Here is an 18,824-nt window from a genome sequence, read left to right on the forward strand (position 1 = left end):
CTAGTTAGTTAGATTTGTATCTGATATTTGTAATATACTTCAGCTTAACTTAATTTTTATTTATTGAAAATTATTTGAACTAACAGTAATGACACTGATGCCCATTTGCAAAGTAAATTATAAAGCTTGCAAGGTAAATTAAACTATTGAAATGTTAAAATATAACATATGTTGAAATACAACAATACAAAAATTGTATATCCATGAAGTATTTTCCACATAATAAAAATAGCCAAATAAAATAGCACATATAGAAATATTGTATATAGTAAATGTTAACATTTTAAAAAAAAAGGATAAAGCAAGCACCATTTTGTGTTTGTTTGCCAAAAATTCCTGACTTGAACTGCTATGGGTTTTTCTTCTGTCTTCTTTCTAACAGTGCGTCGGTGCGAGGAAAGTCTGTGTCGCAGGGCTCCGGAGGTTATGACAGTGACAGTGTGGATCTCCACGCTCTGGAGGACTGTCCCGATGCCCAATACTACCATGTGCAGTGCAGACTCGGGGAAGGAGGAGGTGCAGGCTATGAAAGAGCGGCTGCCTCACGAAGCTGGGGTCTCCGCAAACAGGCCATCCAGAACTGGCAGCGCCGGCCGTACCGCAACAGCATGGAGGGAGAGGAAGGGGATGTGTCTGACGTAGGGTCCCGCACAACAGAGTCTGAGGCCGAGATGTGGGAGCAGGACAGGAGAGCAGATAGCAGTCAGCACGCGGGACACCGTGGAGGATACAGGCTGCCTACAGGTGCGTCGCTGACCTCTGTGGGTTCACGTTTGCCCTGCGGTTGAGTGTGAGAGTAATGCTTCATTAAAACACTAAGAATTAAAATCAATATCACAGTATGTGTGCAGTCGTCAAAACAAACAGGTTCGTAGATGACATCATTACTGTTCTCTAAAAAAATAATTTTTAATCAATCAAAAACATTTAAACTAATAAAAGTACAGCAAAAATACAGGAAGTTGCTGATTACCTTTTAAAAAAAGTGTAGTTTGCTTCATGTTGTATAATAATGTCTCATGTTACAAAATCACAAAATGAACAGCCATTTTACTTTAAATTAATGCCTTACAAGCTGATGTTACAGAATAGTCTTTTCTTCTCCATATGCACCAGACACTGTCTTTTAAGCAGCTCATACTCATCAAAACCATTGTGCAATCCTGAGTGTGCACCATACAGGTCATTGGGCCTGAAAAACCTACCTTTAGGACACACTCTCTCCTCTCCATATGCACCAGACAATTTCTTTTCTTTTTTTTTTTTTTTAGCATAACAAAATAAACAATAACATAAACAGAAAAAAAAGAGGGAGTACAAAGGCCATTTCACAATACACAAACAGTCGGACACAACATAATACAATATCATCCAGAAAGCATAAGATAAAAAAATACAAAAAATAAATAATTTAAAGAGAAACTCCACAACTCGACATTATGCCAAACCAATCCCACCTATAATGAGTTACAAGTCAGCATTACTGATATAAAACCTAATTTGCTTCCAGATTTAAAAAACTATGTTTTGTTTGTTTGCCATCCCATATCACATTTCTTCCAACACATAATTTACGCTCCTAATTCAGTTTTCAAAAACAGTCGCGTAATTTGACTACCAATTTTGTAAAAGTATTTTCTTTTCTAATATCATACACAAAGATACTGCCTGTGATATTGTTACGACTTCATAATGTTAGACCAGGGACTGAAGTAAATAACATTTATATTGTGACAGTTTTGGGTAATATGGGAGAAGAAGAACCATGCATCAAGCAAAATACTGCCAAAAATAAAATCATTTATTATACAAAAATCAAAGATAAACAGAAGATAGTAATAATGAAGACGAATTATATAGTTCACAACAAATATCACAAAAGGTAAATTATATACAATTTATAATAACAAAATAACCCCCCCAAAAAAACATAAACCCTGCAGGGGAAGAGGACAAAAGTGGCGCTGAAAGGAAAGAAAATAACTAAAAACTCAGAATAATCCTTTTACCTAACTAAAAACAAAATGATCGAAAGCAAGTCTACATGCCATAACTTACCTACTCTAAACTTAACCAAACAGAAAAATACAAAGCCAGCGCTCACTCCTAAACCTGGTTTGTCCATATACACAGGTTCAGTAGGTGATGTAAGGATGTACATCACGTGGCATCTTCCTCTCCAAATCCCCCTGAGGAAAACAAATCATTTCAGCAAATGATCTCAAGTGAAGAATAAAAAGAAAATTAATAAAAATAAACAAGATGGCAATAACAACTTGTGGCAAAGCAATATAAAGTACCAAAAAAAAAACTAAAGAAATAACGGGAGGCAGATTGAAATAAAGTGCAAAACAGGAACGCAAAAGCCTCTGTCCGGAGTCCCACTCGTCGTCTTTTTAAAAACCTGGCGACCACTCAGATTGGCTGCAGAAGCCAGTCACCGAAGATAATGATGATTGACTGACCCTACAGCCAATAACAATCTGATCAGGGTTGAACATGTAAATTCGAAAGAGAGAGAAGCGAGACAGAGAGAACAGGTACGCGTGTGCGCAAGAGAGAATAAGAGAGAGATCGAAAGAGAGAGACACACAAGCAATATTCCCAGAGCGAAACAGATATATTTATCTCCTATTTCTGAGTTGTCTCCAAAAATGCCCAAGTTGGCTCTGGTGCCAAATCAATCCTGTATACTTCAGATATTAAATTAAAAATGTTCTGCCAAATTGAGCTTATTATATAGCATGACCAGAATGAGTAAGTCAGTGTACCTTCAGAGTTTTTACATTTATTGCACAATAAGAATACATTTGGGAAAATCTTATGTAATTTTACTTTTGAATAATGATGTCTGCGGATACCTTGAAATTGAATCAGTCTGTGGCTTGTGTGGATAAAACAATCATAGAAAGATAGCCAACAAGACACTTTCTTATCAAATATTCCAAAATTATAAGCTTTTTTTATTCTTGCTTGTAAGTCACTTTGGATAAAAGTGTCTGCTAAAGGAGTCTATGTAAATATGTCATTATCTTTGCAAAAAAACAAAACAAAAGAACATCTTTAAACTTTAGTCTTCATATCCTCACTATGTGATGTGTTACGTGTTTTATGATGTTAAAGTGGGATGCTGTAACATTTAAGTGAGACAGGTGTAATGTGTGCGACAGATCAATAATGAGGCAAGGTTCAGTTACTCTTATTTAAAGCTTTTTACTCAATAATTGTATTGAAACATGTAACAATAATAAATGGGGGAGAAAAAAAAGAAATAAACATTTATAATTATTATCTTTAAACAAGAACAACGAGTGTAAGCCAAATCAAAGAAATTAACAAAACAAAAAATCCTTAAATCTATTGTCTAAACTAGGCCTCAAAAAGAAACACAAATAAAAACCGAGATCTTCAGTGTATACGACACCCGAACTAAACTAATTAAACTACAAATCTCAAAAAATACATGGGTGGCAAAACACTCAAACTAATCTAACAAAATATAAATCTAAACTAAAACAAAACAAACCAGATAAGTCCGTCAAATATTAGTTTAGAATCACACAACCATCATCATACTATGTTACTTAAAGCCAACGAAGTTCAACAAGCAAACTCAAATTATCACAGTAACTAAGAAATCACAAAATAGACGAAGCATTTGCACAAACAAATTGCGTGGAGCACAAAGGGTACGCCGAGGCAGGGCGCACTCTTCCTGGGATTGGTGGAAACGCAGAGCGTCATAATGATGATGGACAGAATAATAAACCAATAAGAAACCTAAGGGTTGAGCAAAGGGAGAGGAAGGTGAAAAAAAGACAATAAGGAAAAAAAATCATAACAGATGATGATTATTAATATGTATTTAAATGTACTGTAATTCCACAATAAAGATAGCAGACCATTTTGTGGATATAAACAAAAAAGTTAAAGGGATAGTTCAGCCAAAAATGAAAATTTTCTTAACCATTTATTCCCACTCAAGTGGTTTAAACTTTTATGATTTATTTTCTTTTAAACACAATTCAAGATATTCTGTAGAATTTTGGAAAAAGCAGCCACTGACATCTATAGTAGCAACAAAACATACATACTATGTAAGTCAATGGCTGATTTTCTTCAACAGTATATCTCCTTTGTGTTCAACAGAAGAATGAAAAACAAATATAGTTTTGGATCCAGTAAAGGATGTTACTGATGACAATTTTTTTTAGGTGAACTATCCCTTTAACTATTACTACGTCACACATTTCTGAATGTCAGCATGAACATAATTATAAACCTAATATTGATTTTATACAACAGTTCAACGAATTGAAAATTTAGATGAGCGGATGTTTGTTTCTGTTTTCGCCAGTGGAAAAATTCTGAACAAAGAAGAGCAAACCGATTATGCATCTCTGACTAAAACTACAGTGTTTCATTCCTAATTGAATAATTTGAGTCAATGATGCAATGATCCATTCATAAATCCATTCATTCTTGCTTTTTTCAAAATGATTCAGCCTTCGTCAAGCAATTGATTCAATGACTCACTTATTAAAATAGAAACATGCTGTCACCTGCTGGAGTTTTTAACGTCATGTTTCTATGACAGGCCTAAAGTTGAAATTGAAGAAATGAACACATAAATTTCAGGTTTGTTTTTACAGTAAACTTAAATAAAATCTATTTATCTTTCTTATATTTTTAAAGTACACTAGTGTTGCAATATTGTTTACTAATTACATAATAATGAACATAATTACTACTTTAATCATTAAATTGGTCAAAACCTTTTGACCTTTCTCAAATTGGCATTTGAGATCTCAAGTTGAGAAAGAGAGAAAGAACAAAACAAAAAATCAATGGAATAGGATTTACTTTAAGAGATTTATTTTTTACTAAAAGCTTACTAGTACATTTCACAAATAAATGCAAAGAAACTAACTAAGTAACTCAAATCTGAACATTTTCAATAGGATGTAAAAAAAATTGTATTAATACCATATGTAAAATCTGTTTTATTTACTTTAAATAATTATTTAAATTAATATTAGTTTAATTAATAATAATTGTCATATTTAGTTGATTAAATAAAGTCTCAATTTATTTAGCATGTACAGCAATAAGTCACAGAAAAACAAAATATCCCAGTGTCAGGTTTTTTTCTTCTAGTATGGCGTAGCTGTCATTTGTCTAAAGCAAATGTCATTTTGTGCTTGTCAATCATTCACAGAAGAATCCAGGGCAGAAACAGTCAATCTTCTATTCTTGCAAATGTCAGTGTGCTGAATGTACATTAGCGAGTGAAGAGTTTGTCAGTCGGCGTTTGGCCAGGTCAGAGGAGCAGGAGTCTGGCGGAGGGAAATGGGGTCAGATGAATGAACTGGCATCGGGAGCACAGGCCAGGGATCAGTGGAGAGAGTGTGTCACAGCACCATGAGCAATGAACACACTTTTCCACATACTGACGCCAGAGCAACGAACTAGACGCTACTGTGCAGTGTGTGATTTCAGGTCATACTGAATATCATAAACGCATTACATTGATTATTTACATTTGGGCTGATTGTGCCAACTCTCTTTTCTCAGATAAATGAACCACCATTTTAATCATTTTTAAAAGGAATTAAGACCATGTGTGCATGGTTTGAGCTCATTGTAAAACCCTATATCTTGATTACAGTTGAAGTCAGAATTATTAGCTGCCCCTTTGAATTATATTTTCTTTTTTAAATATTTTCAAAGTATGTCTGACAATATTTTTTCTTTTGGAGGAAGTCTTTATCATTTTATTTTGGCTAGAATAAAAGCAGTTTTAATTTTTTACACACTATTTTAAGGACAAAATTATTAGCCCCTTTAAGCTCTATTTTTTAATAATCTACAGAACAAACCATCGTCATACAATAACATGCCTAATTACCCTAACCTAGTTAACCAAATTAACCTAGTTAAGCCTTTAAATGTCACTTTAAGCTGTATAGAAGTGTCTTGAAAGATATCTAGTCAAATATTATTTACTGTCATCATGACAAAGATAAACTAAATCAGTTATTAGAAATGAGTTATTAAAACTATTATGTTTAAAAATGTGTTGGAAAAAAATCTGCTCTCCGTTAAACAGAAATTGGAAAAGAAATAAACAATAATTTCTAATAGTTAGAATTAATTAGGGGCTAATAATTCTGACTTCAACTGTAAGTGCTCCATGCCAACAATATCAGCACTAGCCTGAAAATGATTTTGGCACAAATTCCAGAGGAGAATAGTGGAATAGTGCGCTTAGATCAGAGATGCCCAAACTAGGACCAAAGTTGGCCCATGGTTATTTAGCCCACCATCCCATCTGAGAAGAGAGGGAGAATAATGGGGATGGTTTTGAGATTGTCAATTCAAATCTAATGTAACTCCTTGTTAATTTTGTTGTTAAAAGCAAACTGAAATAAATGATTAAATTAAATGGTGTGAATGAATCAGATTTAGTTTAAATCTGCATACTGTCACCAGCTGACGCAAGTCAAGGCAAAGGCAGATTCTGCATGACTAGCGTATTTAGCATTTATTATTATAATTATTATAACCTTTAAATTTACAGGAAAGACACATTGAGATAAAAAACATCTCTTTTACAAGAGCGTCCTGGCTAAGATTAGGCAATACACGTCACCTGGGTCTAACAAAAAACAAACAAAAAACAATTGACTACTAACACGAATCACACATTGACAAACTATTCAAAACATATACAAGCCTGTGATTAAATTTCTAAATCATTTATAAAAGCATTTAGTGAAATCAACTCTTGAAACTGCAACTTTATTAGATTAGATAACTTTACAGATTGTTCCATGAAAAAGGTGCTGCGTATTTAAAAGCCGTTTTCCCCATCTCAGTACGCACTTTAGGAACAGACCGTAAATAAAAATCCTGTGACCGAAGGCCATAGTTAATGACAGATTTTTTACAAATGTAATTCTGTAGGTATGATGGGGGAAAACCCAGTATAGATTTGTAAATACAGATATGACGATGCTTGAGCCTACGAATAGACAAAGTATACTGTAGTATACAGCACATACTATTTACAAACTTTTTAGCATTGAACTCCACTGTGTTATAAATGGGATTGTTTGTTTTTATTGCAATAAAGTTATACTGCATTACTTAATCTAATTTGAGGTAATGTTTTCTTTTTATTTTGAAATATTATAAAGTGCATTAGGAATTACGCATGGCAACTTTAATTTAATATAGTTTAGTACAGTGGTTCTCAAACTGTGGTACGTGTACCGCTAGTGGTACGCGGGCTTCCTTCTAGTGGTACATGGAGGAATGAAATATGTCATGTACATGCTAAATACATTTCAAAATTTATCAAAAATGATGTATTTAATATGCCATATATGACATTTAGCCTATATTTCTGAGGTAATCTGCCACGTTTTTTTATACTGTGCAGAGTTGTAGCTGCTTTACTGGGCCTACTACACTACTGAATTTCAATACTGCTCATTTAGGTGGTACTTGGAGAGAGATTTTTTTTCTGAGGTGGTACTTGATGAAAAAAGTTTAAGTACCACTGGTTTAGTATATTTACCTTCGGCCCACAGCTCTCGATGGTATTTGGTTTTTGGCCATTTATACAAAAGGTTAGGGCACCCCTGGATTAGAGTTTATTGTAGAGTTTATTTTGGATATAATGAAATTTTGTTCATTAATTACCTATTTTATTATGTAATGTAGTGGTTTTAAAAAGTTTGGTTACACATTTCTAATACTGATTCACTTTAAGAGTTTTTTTTATGTATTTAATGTTATGTTATTTTTGTTTAATTAAAAATAATTCATTCAAATCATGTGATTTGCATAATAATTTTAAAAAGTCATCGTTCTATCATCAGTGTGTTATTATAAAAAATTCATATTTTAGTGTTTAACTAGAACAGTAAAGTCCGTAGACAAACGGTGGTTTGAGAAAGTCAAGTCTGAAAGTTTGAAGTAGTTTTACAGTTTAAATCATTGAAGTATGGCTGCACGGTGGCGCAGTGGTTAGCACGTTCGCCTCACAGCAAGAAGGTCGCTGTTTCGAGCCTTGGCTGGGTCAGCTGACATTTGTTCTTCCCCTGTTCATGTGAGTTTCCTCCGGGTGCTCGGGTTTCCCCCACACTCCAAAGACATGCACTATAGGTGAATTGGGTAAACTAAAATTGTCCCTAGTGTATGTGTGTGAATGAGTGTGTGTATGGATGTTTCCCAGTGATGGGTTACAGCTGGAAGGACATCTGCTGTGTAAAACATGCTTGATAAGTTGGCGGTTTATTCCACTGTGGTGACCTCAGATTAATAAAGGGACTAAGTTGAAAAGAAAATGAATTAATGAATTACTTAAGTAGTTTTATAGAATGGTTTCTAGGGTGTTCTGCATGGTTGCTAGGCGGTTGCTAGGATGTTTTGACTGATTGTTAAGGCTTTGCTAGGCGGTATGTTAAGGTGTTCTAACTGGTTGCTGGGTGTTTGCTAGGGTGTTCCAGATAGTTAAAGTGTGGCTAGGCAGTTGCAAGTTGTTGCTATGCGGTTGGTAGGGTGTTCTGAGTAGTTGCTAAGGCATTGCTTTAGTGTTTTTGTGGTTGCTAGGACATTGCTAGATGGTTGCTAGGGTGTTCTAAGTGGTTGCTAAGGAATTGCTAGGTGGTCGGTATGCGGTTGATAAGGTGTTTTAGGTCATTGCTAAGGTGTTGCCAGGGTATTGCTAGGTAATTGCTAAGGTGTTGTTAGGTGGTTGCTAGGTGGTTGCTAAGGTGCTGCTAGGTTGTTGCTAAGGTCTTGCTAGGTTGTTGCTAAGGTGTTGCTAGGTCATAGCTTAGGATGTTGCTAATGGTTGCTAGGGTGTTGCTTGGTGGTCGCTAGGGTGTTCTGATTGATTGCTAGGTGGTTGCTAGGATGTTGCTTGGTGGTAGCTAGGCAATTGCTTAGGTGTTCTAGGTCATTGCTAAGTTGTTGATAGGTGGTCGCTAGGGTGCTCTGAGTGTTTGCTAGGCAGTTGTTAAGGTGTTGCTAGGTTGTTGCTAGGGTGTTGATTGTTTGCTAAGGCGTTGCTAGATGGTTGCTAAGGTGTTCTAGGTTGTTGCTAAGGTGTTGCTAGGTGTTGCTAGGGTGTTCTGAGCTTTTGCTGGATGGTTGCTCAGGCATTGCTAGGTGGTTGCTAAGGTGTATAAATTATTAGCAACAAAAATTAGATAACATAAATTAGCATGGGGCGACACAGTGGTGCAGTAGGTAGTGCTGGTTCAAGGTCGCTGGTTCAAATCTCGGCTGGGTCAGTTGACGTTTCTGTGTGGAGTTTGCATGTTCTCCCAATGTTTGCGTGGGTTTCCTCCGGGTGCTCCGGTTTCCTCCACAAGTCCAAAGACATGCGGTACAGGTGAACTGGGTAAGCTAAAATTGTCCATAGTGTATGAGTGTGAATGTGTATGAGTGTTTCCCAGTGATAGGTTGCCGCTGGTAGGGCATCCGCTGCATAAAACATGCTGGACAAGTTGGCGGTTCATTCTGCTTTGGCAACCCCAGATTAATAAAGGGACTAAGTCGAAAAGAAAATGAATGAATGTATGAAATTAGTATGGTTCTAGTATGAATTAGCATGTTGCTAGCATGTTTCTAGCATAAACTAGCATGTTGTTAACATGAATTTAGTATGATTAGTTTGTTTGTAAGTGTGTTTCTAGTATTGATTAGTGTATTGTTTGTATGGATTGGTGTTTGTTCAATGTAAAGGCAATGGCAGTTTCTTTTTTTAAAGAAGTCTATGGAACAGTTGCTAGGTTGATGTAAGCGGTAGCTAGAGGAGATGCCTTCTTAAAATAGTCTTAAGAAGAAGAAGAAGAATTTTATGTAGCATAACAGTATTGGCTTTCTCAAGTATGTTGTAAGTAGCATAACAGTATGTTGGCTTTCTATCTATTAAAATATATTTTAGAAGATAGCTTTACATATTGAATTCAATTTGGTAATTAATTAGTATTGAATACATTTTATTATAAAACATACACTTTTTGTTCCATACAAATTACATATTTTTTATTGTGATATTTAATATATTGTGATATTATATTTCATAATACAATTCACTTTTTCGACCGCACTAATAGTTTGATTTTGGGTTATTTTATATCGGTTAGAGTAACAGAGTCTCTAGGCTGTTGATCATGTCTGATTTATCCCATTTCTACCACTTACATTTGTATTTGAGTGTATTCACACACGTCGTGCTCATGCGCAGGTGAAGGCTCAGGCAGCAGGACCGTTAGTTCTCTGTAATTTTTGAGAGTCTGTTTGAGTCACAACTTTTGCCAGATTTTGCTTGATTGATCTGAAGTGTTTTCTAAATGTAGGCGAATCTGCCAGCACCCGTTTCTTCAGTCTCTGTCTTATTAGATCTCCAGCAGATTGTGTGTGTGTGTGTGACTCAGGAGATCTGGGTCTGTCAGGCTGGAGCTGTGAGATAGAAATGTCTTGCTGATTGCTTGATTTGGAGGATCTTCAGAACCTGTGGGAGGCAGTGAGATAAGGGACGGAAAATGAAAACTCTCCTCATTTTGACTCTGGCGCCACATCATGGGAATCAGTGGTAATGCAGAATGTGGCCAGTAAAAGCGGCGCTTCTCAAGCAGTAGTCCACTAGAGGGCCTCAGAAAATGTACAGCATTAATATTAATATATTAATAAAACTGTTTACGTTATGTTTTAACTAAAAAAATAAATATTAAAAGAGTTATATTATTCAAATATGTTTAAATATGTTTTTTTTTTTCAAAGTATAATCCTGAATCTCTATCGTTATTTAATTGTATTCAACTTTATTTCACACTTTTTTATGGTTTTGGTGCTATACTGGGAAATACTGGGATGGGAAAAATACATTGAAATGTATTTTAAAATTAGTTACTAAAAACCTCAATTTTCAGTGTATCAAAATGAACTACAAAATGCAGCAGTCACAAATGAATCAAAATAAAATACTGTATTTTTGTATTTTAAAAATACTACAAAATACTGCTTATTTTTTTCACAAATTGTTCTATCAATAGGCCTATTGGATCAATCCCTTCATCATTGAACTTCATCATTGATCCCTTTATCATTAGTTAAGTAAACAATGATTGATAGCAACAGCTTTTCTCTGAGCAAGTTTAAGTCAGCTTAAACTCCTTAAGCTCTGTGCCTCATTCATCTCTACTGTACATGAGGAGGTGTTCATAATGATGTAAAGTGTGTTTCTCTTTGATTTTACTATAGATTTTAGAACAAATTTTATACAGAAAGTCCTGTCTTGAAGAGTATCTATTTAATCACTGTAAAAAAAACATTTAATGCTGATAATAACTACATCTCTTGATGGTAAAAATTGCCAACATCTCTTAAAAGTCTTTAGTCTCCTAAAATCTCCAGGTTTAGTAATTTGCTTAAATCATGTTTTGTTTTTTGTTTTTTGCAATTGAACTTTTTAAATTACAGTATAAAACATGATATCTCAAAAAAAAAAAAAAAAAATCTGTTTTTGCTTCCATAAAACTCGAGTTGGGAGTAGTACCAGTCTGTAGATTGGAGTATTATTACATATTTTTATCTCATAGGGGAGAGCGGGGCACAAAGTAACACTTTTTGGTTTTGACCATAGTGAACAAAGTAATGGGGTTAGACAAACCATTTGTTTTTTACCAACAACACACAAGCCTCTCCTACAAATGAGCACTGGTTGTAAGATTGCAGGTTTCTGTGCAGTATTGCTAAAAGAGCCAGGAGTATAATGTTACTATTTACCCTACCTACAGGGCAAGTAGTAGCAGACAGAGGGATTAGTTGTAACTCATGCTTATAAGATTTCACACAATTAATTTAAATCCAGTTTACTTATAAATAGTAGCTATAATTCTTCACTACATAGCTCAATTAATATTTTATTCTGTATAGCACAGCATGCTCATTTCTTTATTTATTCATTCATTCATTCTTTTTCTTGTCGGCTTAGTCCCTTTATTAATCCGGGGTCGCCACAGCGGAATGAACCGCCAACTTATCCAGCACATTTTTACGCAGCGAATGCCCTTCCAGCCGCAACCCATCTCTGGGAAACATCCACACACTCATACACTTGGACACTTTAGATCACCCAATTCAACTGTACCGCATGGACTGTGGGGGAAACCGGAGCACCCGGAGGAAACCCACGCGAACGCAGGGAGAACATGCAAACTCCACACAGAAATGCCAACTGACCCAGCCAAGTCTTGATCCAGCATAAATACATTTATTTATTTATTGGATAAACACATTTGGATTTATTTGGATTATTATCCATTATTATACAATGCATTTATTTGCAATATTAACAATAAAAAAAATTTGTCTATTAAAAAATATGTTCTATTAAAACTTTTCTTTTAAAAAGTTCTCAATACTTAACTCAAAATTCAAAACTGGTCATTTTAATGGTAATCAGTTTTGTTAGTTTAGTTGGTGTCCAACAGTGTGTGGCTTTATTGTAACACCCTGTTACAACTAACCCTGCTGTGTCGTGTTTTCCTCAAAACTGGCTAGCAGTTACTGTGTGTTTCTTACATCTTTCAAAATGGTTTCATCTTTTAGCCTTTTCAAATGATGTATTTCTTCTTGACATCATGCTTAATGTTTTTTCATTTACACAGGGAAAATGAATGTTGACCACTGCTGCTGATTTTTCTTCACCTCATGTTATTCCTTTCTCCAGGTCGCTCTGAAGGAGGATACAAGGCGTGCCGTCATGAGAAAAGCCCATCTAAAGGCAGCGAGGTCATCAGTCCAGAGGTGCTGAAGATGCGTGCCGCTCTTTTCTGTATCTTCACCTATCTGGACACAAAGACGCTCCTGCGAGCAGCAGAGGTGTGCAAAGATTGGAGGTCTGTAGCTCGACACCCGGCCGTCTGGACCAGAGTCCTGCTGGAGAATGCGCGCATCTGCTCCAAGGTTTTACACCCTTATCACTCACAAAACACTTTTATTAGAATTAAGAATGACAACATGACAGCATTTCATTTGATTTAGACTGTATACTTGCATGTCTTTTTTAGAAAAATGCGACTTTTGAACTAATTTTATTATCAATAAAAACTTTAAAATCAAAGTGAATAGTGTAAAACGTCCAGCAATTTTATATTTACCAATATATTTAAATATTTCTATTAATTGATCAATCTAAATCAATAGATGAACACCTATAAATGAAAAGGGTCAGATTTGTTATGCAGTCATTTTTTGAACTCTTTATCTAAATTATCATTTTAAAAAGTATAATTATGATGATAATAATAACAATAATATTAAAATCCTCTCATATTGTTGCAAAAATAGCCAAACTTTTCTATTTTATTAACCATTATTTTATGATTACATGCCAAAGACAAAAACAGTCATAGCAATAAAAGCATTCAAGCTTTAATAAATGTGTAATACAGCTTAGATTTGTTTGTGTGTTAATTTATTGAAATGTGTCTTCTCATAGGTTGTATTATAAATAACAGTAAACATTTACTAAAATGTCATTCAGTAAAACAATAGTTCATAAAAATACGAATTAATTGTCATTTTAAGGCTTTCTACTTTTGCCGCTATCCTTCAGACCACTACATTTTGCCTATTTTTTTCCAAGGTTTTATCATTTATATGATGTAATTTTGCATGACAACATGTTTATCTGTGTTTTTAATTAGCTCAGAATAAGTATGTTCTTGCATTTTTACATGCAGTATATTATGCTGGGATAAAAATAGAAAGTTATCTCTCTGACAGCATTTAACTGATCTGAATGAGATGCATCAGTGTGTCATACTGTAAATGATCTGCTGGCCATGTGTTTTGTGCAGTGATGGAAAGACTAAGAAATCATACTCAAGTAAAAGTGCCATTACTTGCCTAAAAATTTAGTGCAAGTAGAGCAAAAGTTTCTGTTGTATATATTACTCAAAGCATAAGTAAAAAGTAGACATTTTAAAGGTACTCAGAGGTAGTAAGCAGTGAGTATTAAGCTTTAAAAAGCTGATGTGTTTACATGTAATTTTCGAAGATGTGTGTAAACGTAACATTCTGTAGTGCATTTAGTTATTGCCTAGCAGGGACACAATGTCGAAAGACCTTAATATTAGGTTAGATTTACGTTGTGATGTCAGGAGACCAAAATTCAATGTCTAGCCAGCATCTAAGGACAATGTTTTGTTGATGTCCAATTATGACGTTGATATCTGGCTGATTTTAGGTGGTGTTAGAAACTAACACAAACTAAATACTAAACACTAATGAAACTAAAAACTGACATTTATCCGTCAGTAATGGCAATCAAAATATTTGGTTGATTTTAGGTTGGCCATTGGACACTGATGTTGCCCTGACGTTGGTTCTAACGTCAACCGGATTTTCATTTCCAAACAAAATGCAGCGTCCCCATGACATTGGGGTACAATGCCAATCTGATGTCGTGTTGACGTCTTGTGCCTGCTGGATGCTTAAGGCCATTTCGGTCATCATACACTAAACATCCATCATCTTCTCATCAGTGGCATGCATCTAAACCAGGGGTCACCAATCTCGTTCCTGGAGGTCCGGTGCCCTGCAGGGTTTAGCTCCAACTCGCCTCAACACACCTGCCTGGGTGTTTCAAGTATACCTAGTAAGAGCTTGATTAGCTTGTTCAGGTGTGTTTGATTTGGGTTGGAGCTAAAATCTGCAGGGCACCGGACCTCCTGGAACAAGTTTGGTGATGAGGCATTGATCCCTGTCTCTGAGTCAATGCCTGTAAATATTTTAGACATCTTCTTGGACACTTTTAATGCTTCCAAACAGTTTGCTGCATTTCTAAATCACTGATGTCTTGAGGTAGTTCATTAAGACGCGATTTCATACATGTATTTGTAATTTGATTGGACAGGAATTGCAGGACTGATTTTTCTAATCCCTATAGACAAGAAAAAATAAACTAGTGACTGCAGGTTGAAGAAAAGTAGTGGAGTAAAAGTACCCATGCTGCACTAAAAATGTACTCAAGGGAAAGTAAAAGTACACATTTTAAAACTAATTAGTAAGGTACAATTCCTGAGATTACAGTAATTTGAGTGTTTGTAGTTTGTCACTTTACACCACTGGTTTTGTGACTGCTGAGAGTCCTGAAAACAGCTGAGTTCTCTAACTCCATCTCTCTCTCTCTCTCTGTGTTTGTGTAGTTTTTATGCACTCTGTCTCAGTGGTGCACACAGACACATTCCCTCATCCTCCAGAACCTCAAACCTCGGCAGAGGGGCAAGAAAGAGACGAAAGAGGAGTACCTGAAGAGCACACGGTAACACCGTCTCCCTCTGCGCATGGGGTTTACTGTCCACACACCTGTTTTATCAGCTTCTGCACTTTTCCCTGATCCGCTCATCACTCTTTCACACCAAACAGACACACACAGGCTCGCACACACAGTCTGACACCTGTGAAGTGTCTGTTCAGAGATCCAGTGTGAGGAAACAGAGCGAGCAGCCTGCTAATTGCTCTGCTAAATCACCTCAACCACAGTGTCAGCCCTCAAGAATCAGTTTTTCAGTGTGCATTTGGTGCATGTAAAGAAGCTATTGGAATGTCTTTTGAAAGGTAGCTGTTTTGTTTATCGAGTGTCTGTGAATATATACATAAGAATGCTTTAATGTAATATATATATATATATATATATGTGTGTGTGTGTGTGTGTGTATATATATATATATATATATATATATATGTGTGTTTATGTATGTATATATATATATATATATATATATATATATATATATATATATATATATATATATATATATATATATATATATATATATATATATATGTGTGTGTATGTATATATGTGTATGTATATATGTATATATATCTTTTTTTTTTTTCATATGCTGAAGATCAGGGGTTTCAGCTGGGGTGACCAGGAAACCTAAATTTTTTGTAATTATTAAAGTGTTACAGTAATTTTAATATGCTTTTAATTTTTTTATGGTTTTAATAAAGGTTTTTATTAATGTTAAAATATCCTATTCAATGTTGACTTTTCATAAAGATTTTATTCACCGCAGTCAAATTAAAATGATGCCAAATGCCACATGAAATACTAAAATCAGGACTGCCTCGTCATCATACTCCCAATCTATTATAAATTGAGGCTTTTCTTAACTTTTTTTAAGCAAGTGATCGCACATCAGTGAAACAACAATTGCAAAATTGTTAAAGACAATTCACATCGCACATCCCTAATCATATGGCCTTTTTAAAGCTGAAAGTGATTTTGTATTGATATGATATCCTATTAAATATTGACATTTCATAAAGAGCTTATTTATTAATTTTCCTCCAGCCTAGTCTCAATTTCAGACGTCGCCACATTGGAGTGAACCACCAACTTTTCCAGCATATGTTTTACAAAGCAGATGCCCTTCCAGCCGCAACCCAGTACTGGGAAACACCCATACACTCTCACATTCACACAAACACTCATACACTACAGCCAATTTACTTTATTCAATTCATACGTACTGCATGTCTTTGGACTGTGAAGAAAACCAGAGCACTCAGAGGAAACTCACACAAACATGAGGGGAACATGCAAACTCCACACAGAAATGCCAACTGACCCAGCCAGGACTCGAACCTGCAACCTTCTTGCTGGGAGGCAACTGTACTAACCACTGAGCTGCCATGTCACAAGCTTTTTCATTCATTCATTCATTTATGATCCATTTAATAGTTTTCTTTTCAGCTTAGTCCCTTTATTTATCAGGGATTGCAACAGCAGAGTGAACCGCCAACTTATCCAGCATATGTTTTACGCAGCGGATGCCTTACCAGCCAAACATTGGGAAACACCCACACACTCTTGCACTCACACACATACACTACGGCCAATTTAGCTTATTCAATTCACGTATAGAAGACCACCCGGAGGAAATCTATGCAAACTCCACACAGAAATGCCAGCTGGCCCAGCAGGGACTCGAACCCGCAACCTTCTCACTCGTGAGGTGATCATGCTACCCACTGCGCCACCGTGATGCCTAGCTTATAAGTAGTCAAAATAGTCAAATTAAAATTATGCTAAATGTCGCATGAGGACAATAAAATCAGGACTGTCTGGTCGTAATAATCTCAACATATTATAATTTGAAATATTAATAGAATACATTCAAGGGGAACTATTATGCCAAAATCCCTTTTATAAGCGGCTTAAACAAAGTTTTGTGGCAACAGTCTGTGAATGTAACCAGCTTCTAATTGTAAAATGTATCAATTATTATTTTTTTATAATCACATTTCATAAAAACAGTCTGCAGAAGTAATTTGATTGACATTCTTCCTTGTACATGTCATTAGACGAGGAAAGTCTTGCCCATTAGTGACGATCTCTCCCTCACTGGCATAGGACGTTAGTCTTGTTCTTTTAAGCTGCCACTATCCTGACACACACGCATTTATAGCTTTTTACACAAAAAGAGGGCTGGGAGCACAATCTCACATGAGCACTGTGCTGCGTCCGACAGATCACACTCTTTCTGTTTTGAACACATTTTAATCTGTTTTTATATGTCTTTATTATTTGTTATGCTTTGTTGTTTTTTGTATTTTCTTTTACTTGTTTCTTTTATTCCTGTTTATGTACAGCACTTTGAATTACCTTTGTGTATGAAAGGTGGAACATAAATAAACATGCCTTGTTTTACTTTGTATTTAAAGTGACAGTAGCCAAAATGGCACAATGGGGTATATGCCGAAGCATGCTAATAGGACTTTTAATTTGCCAGTAACCTGGGTTAAGCGCTTCCGGCGAATTGAATGCCATTGCAAAATCCGTTGTGTTTAAGGTCTGTTTTTTTAAAAATGAGCGATCTCCACTGGCTGAGAGATTTCCGATTTAAAGTGGGTCTCAGATTGTACAAGAAGCACTGCATTAAATTACATTTCCCCCGCCATATCTTTATAATATGAGCATTTATTTTACCCCAGTATATTCAATGGAGCTTCTGCATTAGCCTGCCGATTCTGACGGGCACGTGCGAGTTAACAGCTTTTTGTCTTGTTTTACGCTTGAGCAACCAAATAAATGCTAAAGTTTATTTAACTGAATGTATTTTAATGACATTACAACATCGATGCTGTATAAGGAACCGTATAAAATGGAAAAAAGTTCACAATAACAGGTCACCGGAAGTGTATCAGCATGGGAACAGCACTAGCTCGGCATATACCCTATTAAGATCAAAGCCTAAAAGGGGCACTTTCAAAGAGTTATAAATGATTAAATGATTACGCACAAACACACACACACACACACACACACACTTTACCCAATAATGTAAATTCTGTCATCAATTACTCACCTTTGACCTGCTTTGTTTGTTCTGTTGAACACGAAAGAAGATATTTTGAAGAATCCTGAAAACCTGTAACCACTGACTTCCATAGTAGGACAAACAAATACTTTGGAGATTAATGGTTTCCAGCTTACTTCAGAAAATTGTCCTTTTTGTTCAACAGGAAGAACTCTAATCGTTCAAGTCAAGGTTGAGTAAATGTTTTTTATTTTTTGGTTGAACTATCCCTTTAATGTATTCTCTTGGTTTTGTGTGTAGCGGGTGTCTGGAGGAGGGTCTGGAGGCTTTATTGAAAGGCACCGGCAGTAATCTGCTCATCCTGAAGGTGTCACATTGTCCAAATCTACTGACAGATCGCTCTCTGTGGTTGGCCAGCTGTTACTGCAGGGCACTACAAGCTGTCACATACAGGTGAGTCCCTGT

General features: G+C 35.6%; 1 protein-coding gene across 4 annotated transcripts in view; it reads left to right on the forward strand.

Moving 5' to 3' along the window:
* Window positions 1–18,824, forward strand: part of fbxo41 (F-box protein 41) — a 120,606-nt gene that overhangs the window by 85,300 nt on the left and 16,482 nt on the right. For all 4 annotated transcript variants that reach the window (XM_087237425.2, XM_087237423.2, XM_087237424.2 and 1 more), the window contains 4 exons: window positions 383–744; window positions 12,752–12,987; window positions 15,234–15,349; window positions 18,660–18,812. In XM_087237425.2, coding sequence (XP_087093551.1) covers window positions 383–744; window positions 12,752–12,987; window positions 15,234–15,349; window positions 18,660–18,812 — 867 coding nt within the window. The remainder of the gene's footprint in view (window positions 1–382; window positions 745–12,751; window positions 12,988–15,233; window positions 15,350–18,659; window positions 18,813–18,824) is intronic.

The sequence above is a fragment of the Danio rerio genome, chromosome 1 (assembly GCF_052040795.2).
Source record: "Danio rerio strain M-AB ecotype USA chromosome 1, GRCz13ab, whole genome shotgun sequence".
In the NCBI taxonomy this organism is placed as follows: domain Eukaryota; kingdom Metazoa; phylum Chordata; class Actinopteri; order Cypriniformes; family Danionidae; genus Danio; species Danio rerio.